Raw genomic sequence first — 11,295 nt, 5'->3', positions numbered from 1 at the left:
AGGATTGGCCAAAAGAAACCTGATGAGGTTCAACAGACAGCCAGAGCTCCATTCTTAGGATGGAAGAATCCATGCACTGCTAGAGACTAGGGACCGAATGGCTAGAAGCAGTTCTGCAGAAAAGGCCTAGGGTTACAGTGGAGAAGAAGCTGGATGAGTCAACATTGTGCCTTGTTGCAAGAAGGCTAACGCATTTTGGTGTATAAGTAGGCCATTGCCAGCAGATCGAGGGATGTATCATTCCCCTTAGTCAACTTGGTGAGGCTTTCTAGTCCAACCCCTGCTCAAAGCAGGACCAACACCACCTAAATCATCCTGGCGGCTTTGTCAAATGGGCCTTAAAAACCTCTAAGGGATGGAGATTCCAACACCTCCCTAGGTAACCCATTCAGTGCTTCACACCCTCCTAGTGAAATAGTTTTCCAATATCCAAACTAACCTCCCCATTGTAAAACTTAGACCATATGTCCTTGTTCTGTCATACGCCACCACTAGAACAGCCTAGATCCATCCTCTTTGGAACCACCCTTCAGGTCTAGTTGAGAGCTGCTATCAAATCCCCCTCGCTCTCTCTTCGCAGATCAACAACCCAGTCCCTCAGAATCTCCTTGTAAAATCATGTGCCCCATGCCTCATCACTATTGTTGCCTCTGCTGGACCTCTCCAATTTGTCCACACCTTCTTGTAGGGGGACTCAAAACTGAACACATCTCCAGATGTTGCCCACCAGTGCCAAATAGAGAAGAATAATCCTTCCCTCAATCTGCAGAACTGCTGCTGAGCCAGTCGTTCCCCAGCCTGTAGCAGTGCATGGGATTCTTCCTTTCTAAATACAGGACTCTGCACTTGTCCTTGTTGAACCACATCAGATTTCTTTTGGCTCAAGCCTCCAATTTTTCTAGGTCACTGTGGACCCTATCCCCACCCTCCAGCATATCTACCTCTCACTGCAGTTTAGTGTCCTCTGTGACCTTGCTGAGGGTGCAATCTATCCCATCATCCAGATCACTAATAAAGATGTTGAATTAAACTGGCCCCAGGACCAACCCTTGGGGCACTCTGCTGGATACTGGCTGCCAACTGGACATTGAGCCGTTGATCACTACCTGTTGAGCCTAACAATCTAGCCAGCTTTCTATCCACCATTCATCCAATCCAAACTTTTTAAAGTTGCTGGCAAGAATACTGTGGGAAACCGTACCAAAAGCTTTTGCTAAAGTCAAAATATATCCCATCTACTGCTTTCCCCATATCCACAGAGCCAGTTATCTCATCGTAGAAGGCAATCAGGTTGGTCAGGCATGACTTGCCCTTAGTGAATCCATGCTGACTGTTCCTGATCACCTTCCTCTCCTCCGAGTGCTTCAAAAGGAATTCCTTGAGGACCTGCTCCATGATTTTTCCAGGGCCTGAGGTGAGGCGTGTGGTTGTGCTCCAAGGACAAATGAACAAGTGCACTATGTCCCCTGAGCTGATTGCCAGTGTGAGCCCCAGAGAATGGAGCCTGAGTCTCTGGCAGTGAAGGGGTTAATTTCCCCCACTGGAAAGCACAGCCCTGAGAATGGCCGGGGGAATGGTGGCCAGTGCATGGCGGGCGCTCGAAGCTGGGCCCGAGAAGGGCAGTGACTCTAGAGCCCTAGCATGAGCCTGTGTCACGTTGTGCTTGGGCTTCACAGCACCTGTGGGGAAGCACAGTTCTGCAGCTCTACCCTGCAGGATGCATATAGGGGGTGATGAATGGTCTCCTGGCCCAGGACTGCTTACGGTGCTGGGATGGGGGTGGAGGATACATGAGTGACCAGACTGGGCCTTGGGCAGGGCTGGATGGATACTGATAGAGGGACACGCGCTCTCTCTCTCTCTCTCCACAGTGGGTAGAACAGCTGGGTCCTGGGAGCTGCCAGGAGATTGATAGCACCAGCAGCCTCTCTGTGGGTAAGGCTGGAGCATTCTCTCGGGATGCTTCACATGCCAGGCCTGGCCAGGGCATCCCCCTCTCAGCAGAAGGCCGGGGTGCCCAGTGGGGACTGCTGAACTCAGGTCACTTGCAACCAAAGGCAGATTGGAGACTGGGCTCCCTGGAGAGGAGGGTAGGTGCCTGGGGACTCTCTGTAATGAGGCAGGGCTTCTTTCCAGCCTGCTAAGGACTCACCCACCAGCTCTCTAAGCCCAGGTGCCCCCTTGGATGAGCTGGCAAGTCATAGGGGCAAGGTCCCTACTCCCTCTGAAAGGGCTAGTGTTGCCCTGTGACACTCCACCACCCCTCCCCAGGAAGTTTCACGGCCACGTGAAACTGCACAAACAGCCCTTTGATTTGTACCTGCCCCAGGCCAGGGCACCCCCTGCCCCGCGGGGTGCATATTAGGAGGCAGCAGCTGTCCCAGCTGGGAGCTCAGTTCTCTGCTGTGCAATGCCACATTCAACCACCAGAGGGAGCAAAGTCACCACAAATCCCCTTCTCTAGCAGGCCAGCATCACCCAGTCGGGTGCGGCGGAGGAGGGGGGAGGCAGCGTCCGCGGAGCCAGGCTAATGCAAGACAGAGCCCCCAGACCTGGTGCGCCCATGGGTCACAGCCTCCAGCCACCTGCATGTACCTACAGGCCTCAACCCACATGTCATTCCAGGCCCAACCCAAAAGGAATTTTTTTGAAATTTTTAAGAAATTAGAGAGGGGAAAGAAAAAAAAGGAAAGAAAAGAAAAGGTGATAGTTAAATGTGCAATGTTTCCTTCCAGCAACCACAACACAAGGTCTGGCTCTTTGTTACACACCCTGCTTTCTCTTTTTCACACAACAAAAGGATGATTTGAAAAGAAACGTGGTTTCTAAACCAGAAAACTGAAACATTTTGATTTTTTTTTAAATTTTCCACCAGGGAAAAATGGTCAAAATCACCATGAATTTGCTAAATATTTCAGTCTGGCCACATCTGTGTTTTTGGCTGAAAAAAAAATGTGGCCAGAAATGTTGCCCACCTCTACTCAGTTCCCCCCTCTCCCCTCATGAGCCCTGGGACCTACTGCTCTGGAGTCCTTTTCAAAGGGGATCCAAACACCCAATCCCCATTTGTTTTGAAAAATCAGTCTTTTTGCCTCAAGTAACCTTAACTCTGAGTTTCCTGGATTGTAATGCCTGATTTGGGGGAATATTTGCAACATCCCTGCAATGGTTTTTTGACCCTTATGTTACTCATATGTGCTAGCAGCCTGCACATGCCTCCCAACTCCGCAGTCAGATGTGACTCTCAGCCAGTGCGTAAAATAGAAGGTTTGTTAGTCAACAGGAACACAGCATAGACCAGAGCTTGTAAGCAGGAAGTTACAGCAAAGGCCATCTTGGGGGAGAGCTCTGGGATCTCCCCGAGTCCTAACCAGGAGACTGACTGGCTTCTAGCAGCCCAGCCTCAGTCATGCCCAGTGGCCCCTCCTTCATCCTTTGTCTCTTTCCCAGGCAAGCAGGTCACCTGGCCTCCACCTTTCACTTTGTTCTCCAGCCCCTCTGGCTGGCTCCTGGAGAGGAAGGGCCCCGGCTATCAGGTGCCAGGCTACAGGGTGTTGGCCATTCTCTGGGCCCAGGCAGCCAGTCAGCAGTCACTAGGGATCTCTGCAATGATCACACACCCTTGTCCTACCTCCTAGATACTTGAATAAAATATAGGGGAAACTGAGGCACAAACAGTATTCAGATGAAATGTTAAGCACATTCCCACTTCGTCACAACGGGCTTCTTCCAAGAGCCTTTCTTGTAACCCACCAGAGAAATGTAGCTGTCCCCACTAGAATCCCTGTCACAACCCCTGCCACGCCACGCTGTGGAGCTGTCCACATTTACCCAGTGGTGGTTTGCCAGTACAGCACCCAGTAACACCCCCTCCCTCCACTGCAGCTGCCTCGAGCTCCCAGCGCACATACAGCCGGGGGATGAGGTTGTGCTGATCTCTATCTGTGCCCAGCAGACCCATCCCATGATGTGACACATCTATTGGAGGCAGGTGTCTCAGTCATGAGTGGTCACCAGCATGCCTGGAGAAGCAGGACAATGCGCCCATAGGTGGGGCCAGCGTACAATACCCTAGGCTGGGACATTGAACCCCATGACCTTTAGAGTAAAGCACAGCCTGAGCTGGAGGAGCCTGTTCGTTAACTCAGCTTGTAGGGGCCCCTTAAAGCCTCCATAGGTGCGTCCACATGGGCTGGCACGTTGAGTGTGGCCACACCAGCTGACTTGGGCTCATCAGGCTCAGGCTAAGGGGCTGTTTAATTGCAGTGCACACTTTCAAGCTTTGGGATCCTCCTACCTCAGAGGGTCCTAGAGCCCTGGTTCCCACCTAAGCCCAGATGTCTACATTGCAGTTCAACGGCCCCTTAGTCCAGCTCAGCTGGAATGGGCCAGCCATGGGGTTTTAGTTGCAGTGTAGGCATCCCCCAGGAGGACAGAGGGGTGCTGGGGTGAGCATGGGATGCAGGAGGTACAGTTCTGTACCATTTAAGGCCAGTGAGATGCGCTAGTGAGCCTTCGCTGGCACTTTGCACTAGATGGGGAGCTGCCTTGTCCCATGAATGGCCCTCAGGGAATGCAGTTAATAATAAACAGCTGCTAATGGAATGATTCGGCGGTGCCTTACCCTGGACTGGAGAAGGCTCAGCATCTCACGTGGAGAGCCAGAGTCAGTATTGCACTGTGTGCTGTGAGGACCAAGTAATGCAGGAGTATGACTGGCTGGGGAGGGAAATGGGGGGGCTGGTTGCATTGTGTGAACTGGGCTAGGATCAACACCCTGCAAACCGGGGCTCATTTCTAGCATCTGGCCAAGCTTTGCTCCGCGCACCATGGTGGCTTTCTGCTCTCTTGGCATTTCCCTTCCCCGGTGCTGGCTGGAGACCAAGTGTGCGGGGGCCCCCCCATCAGTCTCTGGGCTGTGAGAGATTGTGCTGGGCTGCCTATGACTCCATGGGGCCTCCTGCTGGTCAGGGATGGATGGAGCACAGCAGCACCCCAGTCCTCCCTTGCACACCTGCTGCCCATTGGCATGGCCAGTGCCAGAGGCACTCCTGGGGGATTTCCCCACAGCCTTTCTCCCTTCAGTCAGGAATCTGTCCAGGAATGAGGAGTAGCTGCTGGCCGCTCTGCGCTCCCATTGTAACCACACCTGGTGGCAGTGGGGGCTCCGTGATAGCATTTCCCAAGGGAAAATAACCAAAGTGTTTGTGCTCCCTGTGGTGGGTTATGCCGCTTGGGAAGTCACCTGATGTGCTGAGATATCACTGAGTCTACCTGTTCTGCCAGCCTGGGCACCCTTTAACCTGCCTTGCTGAGCCTGGCTCTTAAAACCTCCTCTAACACACACAGGCAGAGCCACAGCTCTGGGAAGACTCAGCAGCTCAGATCTGGGAAGACTCAGGTTAAGGGATTTGCTCCAGCACTCAGACGTCCCCCTCCCTTGGAGTGCAGACCCAGAGATTTTATGAAAGTCGCCCCCTCCCTCAGTGTGGAGAGGTGTGCACACTTCTTGCCCCCCAAGTTAGAATTACAGAAACTGGGTTTAATAATAAACAAACCACATTTTATTAACTACAAAAGGCAGATTTTAAGTGGTAAAAGGGGTAACAAACAGAACAAAGCAGATTACTAAACACATGAAATCAAACACTCAAACTAAGCTACTTTCACTAAAGAAACTGGTTACAAATAGATAGTGTTGCAGGCAGTTTGCAAAGTTTCTGCGGTTCAGAGTTCCAGTTACACTCCATGTCAGACTGGACCCCTGTCTGAGTCTGGACTCCTGCCCTGCCTTCCCTTATGCAGTCTTTCTTCTTGGGCAGCCAGGCCATGGAGAGGAGGAGTCCTGTCTGCCTTCCTCCTCACTCTTAAATAGGATTTACATAAGGCACGAATCCTTTTTTTCCCTCACAGTGGAAAGTTACAAGAAGTCCCAGGTAATGTTTTAGTATCTGGGGACAAGATCAGCTGACTCTGTAGGGTTACAGCGTCCATGAGTCATTGGCAGTATGGAGTGTCCACAGGAAGGCCAAGCTTTTCACAGTCCATTGTTCTTGCTGATGAGCCATCAGCCCTGTCTGGCTTTTCCATTGTTGTACCGGAAGTGTTAGCAGTGGGCGTCTCACAGAGCATCATAGTTGAAATAGAGATACATAATCAATATTCCTAACTTCAGATATGGAAATGATAGAGGCATGCAAATTGGATAATCGCATTCAGTGAATTGTAATCTTTCCAATATCTCACATGAGCCAGCTGGCATAAAGTATATCTCAGTTATGTCATATTCATATCATAAGCATATTTTCATAAGGAATATGGAATGCAATGTCACACTCCCAACACCCCGCTCTCCTGGGCACGTTAGCTCCTCTGGGTCTTCCCCTCACCAAGAGTTATGGGGGAAATGGGCAGTTCCCTACAGGGGTGGTGTTAAACTGAGATGCCTCACTCCACCCAGTGTTGCCCAGGTCCAGAGCCAGTGGGGTGCAGTAGTACAGGGCTCTGCACTCTTAAGGGAAATTGCACCCCACTGAGCAGGCTCCGTACCATGGGTGCTGGAGTGTGTGTGTACATGGCTCCTTACATTGCTCCCTGCAGTGAGGGGCTGGGGCCAGAGTAGCTGGGAGCTCCCCCACAGCCAGTGCCCCCGCCTGTCTCAGATGGGCAGAGGGGGTTCTGGGTCAGGCCCTTCCCAGTGCTGGCAGAGAGGGTACTGGGTCAGGCCCGTCCCAGCATGGGGCAGAGAGGGCTCTGGGTCAGGCCTGTCCTGGTGTGAGCAGAGAGGGTTCTGGATAAGGCCTGTCTTGGCACCAGCAGAGGGGTTCTGGATAAAGCCTGTTCTGGGACAGGGCAGAGAGGGCTCTGGGTCAGGCCTGTCCTGGTGTGGGCAGAGAGGGTTCTGGATAAAGCCTGTTCTGGGACAGGGCAGAGAGGGTTCTGGGTCAGGCCTGTCCCGGTGTGGGCAGAGAGGGCTCTGGGTCAGGCCTGTCCTGGTGTGGGCAGAGAGGGTTCTGGATAAAGCCTGTTCTGGATAGGGCAGAGAGGGTTCTGGGTCAGGCCTGTCCCGGTGTGGGCAGAGAGGGCTCTGGGTCAGGCCTGTCCTGGTGTGGGCAGAGAGGGTTCTGGTTAAGGCCTGTTCTGGGGCAGGGCAGAGAGGGTTCTGGGTCAGGTCTGTCCTGGGGCTGGCAAGGGGGCTCTGGGTCATGCCCATCCTGGCACAGGGCAGAGATGGTTAGGATCAGGCCCATCCCGGTGCTGGTGGAGAGGGTTTGGGGTCAGCCCCGCTCCCCCCCCAGGTGAGAGAAGTGCACCGTTGGGCCCCATTCCCCTATCCCCTTGGTGCCCCCCTCCAGGGCTGGATGGCCTGGCCTCCTGTCACACAGTCTGAGCTCAGGCAGGAGGGGCTGCATGACCTAAGGCTCCCCCCTTTCCTGCCTGTGCCTCTATCAGCTCCCCTCCCCCACCTCAGAAACCCCACAATGCTCAGTGATACTGGGCTCTGCCCTATCTCGCACAGGCTTGGGCTGGCACTCTCTATCTAGCCCCACTCTCCCCGGGGCTTTGTGGGTGCAAAGGGGTCTCTTTCCTCCTGCCAAAGCCGGCCCCACCTGTCCAGCTGATCACTGCAGGGAGGCAGAGGTGTCTGAGGGCGTCTCGCGCTGCTGCAGGGGAGGAGATCCCAGCTTGACTGGGGTTTCACCCATTATAATCCAGAGCCTTGGAAAGCATCACACTCACCTTCCGGCAGGGAGGCACACACTATTTCACAGATGGGGAAACTGAGGCACTGATAGGGTAGTGACTGGCTCAAGGTCACAGCGCAGTCCTGCGGCAGAGCTAGGCATGGACCCCAGACACCCTGGTACCCAGGCCAGTCCCAGCAGGAGAGGCCAGGCCAGGCAGCTGCTGAGGACCTCAATCCCTCCAGATCTGCCTCTGCCGAGATCCAGGATCACAGGCAAAGCAGCTGAGTGGGGCCATTCCCTAGATATGTCTGGGCATCGCTGTGCCATCACCTTCAGGCCAATGGAGCCCTGAGACCCCCGTGCCAGGCTGGGATCCTGGCCCCCTGGGCACAAGCCTCCTCACATGCATTGGCAATGAGCGTTTCTGGATCCCACATGAGCAGAGAGCTCGAGGTGCTGTCCCAGTCCGACTGGGTGGGTCTCTGCCAGGCAGCTCAGGGCAGGGAATGGGTTCAGGGTGGGTCTGACAGAGGTGCCCCCCAGGGATGTGATGCTCCCCCCTCTACCCCCAGGTCTGTGTTCAAAGGCTCCGCTGTGTGCGTGTACTCCATGGCCGACATCCGCATGGTCTTGAACGGGCCCTTCGCCCACAAGGAGGGACCCAACTACCAGTGGATGCCATACACAGGAAAAATGCCCTATCCACACCTGGGCACCGTAAGTATGATTGGGGCCTCCTGCCAGAGCGTCTGGCAGGGCTGGCAGCAGGGGAGCAGGGGGGTCCTCTGGGGATGGCTACAGTGATGGGCGCTGGAGGTGTGGAGCAGGGGACACAATCAGAAAGTGCCCGCCAGTGCGTGTGTCTGGGCAGGGACCTCTCCTGTACAGAGACTCTGACACTGCCCCCCCAGAAGACCTGGAACTTGCCCCACGATGGGGCCTAGAGCAACTCCCCCTGGCCAAGCCAGGCCTGGCACATGACTCAAGGAGAGCCTGAGAGTGGCAGACAGGCTGTGGCCATGAGGGGATGCACCTTGCCAGGGCTGGGAGGCTGGGCAGGGGGCTGAGGGAAGGGCCACTAGATTCTGCACTCAGCGCCAAGGGAGTGGGGCTGGCACTGCCCAGCCCTGTGAGAAGCTGGCTGGCTCCAGGCCTGGCCATGGCCCTTGGAACCTTTGACAGCTGCCTGGGCTCTGCACAGCCTGGCCTGGTTTGGGAGCAGCCCAAAGCAATGGCCGTCAGCCAACCTTCTGTCAGCCTAGCCCTGGGTGGGCTGGGTCCCCTGCCAGAACCCCCCCCATGGGCACCCTCAAGCCCCTCTTCCCTTTGGCCGCCTGCTGCGTGGAGAGAGGGCATCAGTGTGTGGGGCGCTCAGCCCAGCACTGCCCCATGCTGGCCTCGTGCCAGGGCTCTGCCAGCCTCTGCACCAGGGGCACCCAGCCTGATCTGCCAGGGGAGAGGGTCCCCCTATACCACAACTCCAGGCCTCGGCAGAGGCAGGGCACAAGGCCAGTGCGGTGGGGAATGGAGAAGTCAGAGGCTCCCCGTGAAGGGGGCACATGTGAGATGGTGGCTGTGGGTCGGGGTCTCGTGGCACCTGATGCTGGCTGCAGGATGGGTGCATTGACACCTTCAGGAAGGAAGAGTGGGCACATTGCTTAGGGCACAAGCTGTCCTACAGGATGGGTGGGATGGGGGCCATGCCTTGGGGGCGTGTGGGGGGCCATGCCATATGGTGGAGTGGGGTGGGGCTGTGCATTGGGAGACAGTCCATGCGGTGGGGTGGGAGGGCCATGCCTCAGGGGACAGGGCAGAGGCTGCACCACCCACAGGGAGGGCGAAGACGGTGACCTGGAGTAGGGAGAGCATAAGCTGGGCTGCAGGATGAGAAGAGGGGGCCATGCCTTTGGGGGCAGGAGGAAGCCAGGCCGTGGGTGGAAAGTAGTGGGGAGGACAGGCCATGATTGGGAAGAGAGAGGTTGGGCTGTGGGGTGGGACTGGTGTCTTATCTGCCCGTTCTGTGTTTCAGTGCCCAGGAGGCACCTTCACCCCCTCCATGAAGTCGACCAAGGATTACCCTGACGAGGTGATCAGCTTCATGCGCTCACACCCGCTGATGTACCATGCCGTGTACCCCATGCATCGCCAGCCACTGGTGGTGCCCAGCAACGTGCACTACAAGTTCACCACTGTGGCTGTGGACCAGGTGGACGCAGCCGACGGGCGCTATGAGGTGCTTTTCCTGGGCACAGGTACCCGCAGATGTGCGCTGGAGAAACACACAACATGGACCCACATGGGCCATGCGGGAGGGCATGCTGCCCGGCACTGGGCACGGCAGGGAGCTTAGCCCACTCTGGGCCGGCTCGCCAGGTCAGCGTTGCCAGGGCTGCGCTCCCCGCTCTCCTTGTCAAACGTGCCTGGGGACCAGCTCGTTGACAGAGGAGCTTGGCAGAGAATTCCATCTGGAGTCCCCCCGCCCAGGGGCTGCCCCAGAGCCCGTTCCGGGGGTGCAACAATGGAGGCCAGGCTGTCTATTCAGGATGAATGGAGTGGGTGCCCTGTAGTGACTCCAGCCTGGCACAGAGCCGGGGAGGGTGTGGGGATCTGGAGGTGAGTGTCCAGCCCCTCCAGGCTCCTGGCGTGGGGTCAGAATCAGCTCCCAATCCCCAGAGAACGTGGTGCCCTCAGCAGGGACTCAGCCGCCAGAACTGAGCCACACCAAGCGGGGCTGCAGGTGGGGCAGGGTCAATGTTGGCTGTAGATTCCCCACCCCTTGTGACGGGATTGTGCCAGGATGGTGCCCTGGGCTGACCCCAGCCCACCCCATGCTGGGCAGCCTGGCACTTGCTGGGCCACGTGGCGTCTGGGCCATCTGGGGCTGCGGGGGCAGGGTCTGTGCCAGGCCCCCAGGAACCAGCCTGGGGGCAGAGGGGCTCATTTAACTGGGGGGGTTCATTGTGGTAGAGTGGCTGGCGTTGCCTCGGCCCTTCTCAGGGAGCCAAGCCCCTGGCCACCAGCCAGCCTGAGGAGCCCAGCCAGTGCCGCCACGCAGGTGGCAGGGAACGCTAATGACCCAGAAAGATCCCGTTAGCTAACGGATGTGCTGTCTCCTGGCCAGCTGTTCTCTCAGTCACCCCTGCACAAGGCAGCCTGGCCAAATTCTCCCACCACCTGTCCCGCCCACCAGGGAATTTCCTCCCTGCCCCAACATCGGTGTAATGAATCGCCAGATCTGCCAGCTCCCAGGCCAGTGCTGGACTCACCAGATCGGTCTCCTCTTGCAGGGGACATCAGGAGCCAGGTTTGGCACACCCTCATAGGACCCTACTAGCCTGTCAGCAGTAGCAGGAGCAAGCCCAGGTGCTTTTACGAGAGGCAATGAAACCTGGCTGCGTTCTCTCCCAACAGGGGGGCACTGTGGCGGGGGGGTCTGGTTGTGGAGGAAGTCCCCGGCTACTCCAGTCCCAGCCTGTCCTAGAAGGGGGTGCTGTGGGGATTGGGCAGGAGTGCTGGCTGGTGTGTGTGTATATGTGTGTGGAGGGGTCCCGGCTACTCTAGCCCCAGCCTCTTCCAGCAGGGGGCACTATAAGGCCCAGGGCAGAAA

At 56.4% G+C, this 11,295-nt stretch overlaps 1 protein-coding gene across 1 annotated transcript; it reads left to right on the top strand.

Annotated features, from left to right (window-relative positions):
• Positions 1–7,230: 7,230 nt before the first annotated feature.
• Positions 7,231–11,022, top strand: LOC116835997 (semaphorin-3F-like). Its single transcript, XM_032799305.2, has 4 exons — positions 7,231–7,298; positions 8,261–8,405; positions 9,718–9,940; positions 10,976–11,022. The coding sequence occupies exons 1-4, from the start codon at positions 7,231–7,233 to the stop codon at positions 11,020–11,022; spliced, it is 483 nt and encodes a 160-aa protein (XP_032655196.2).
• The last annotated feature ends 273 nt before the right edge of the window (positions 11,023–11,295 follow it).

The sequence above is a fragment of the Chelonoidis abingdonii genome, chromosome 16, assembly GCF_003597395.2.
Source record: "Chelonoidis abingdonii isolate Lonesome George chromosome 16, CheloAbing_2.0, whole genome shotgun sequence".
Lineage (NCBI taxonomy): Eukaryota > Metazoa > Chordata > Testudines > Testudinidae > Chelonoidis > Chelonoidis abingdonii.
The sequence above is the reverse complement of the archived record's forward strand: the minus strand, read 5'-3'. Positions and strand labels throughout refer to the sequence as shown.

Excerpts from the sequence above, each read along its gene's own strand:
- LOC116835997 (XM_032799305.2), top strand. The coding sequence starts at position 7,231 with ATGGTTAGGATCAGGCCCATCCCGGTGCTGGTGGAGAGGGTTTGGGGT. Across the intron at positions 8,406-9,717 it reads CCTATCCACACCTGGGCACC|TGCCCAGGAGGCACCTTCAC; the intron begins GTAAGTATGATT and ends TCTGTGTTTCAG. Across the intron at positions 9,941-10,975 it reads GGTGCTTTTCCTGGGCACAG|GGGACATCAGGAGCCAGGTT; the intron begins GTACCCGCAGAT and ends CTCCTCTTGCAG.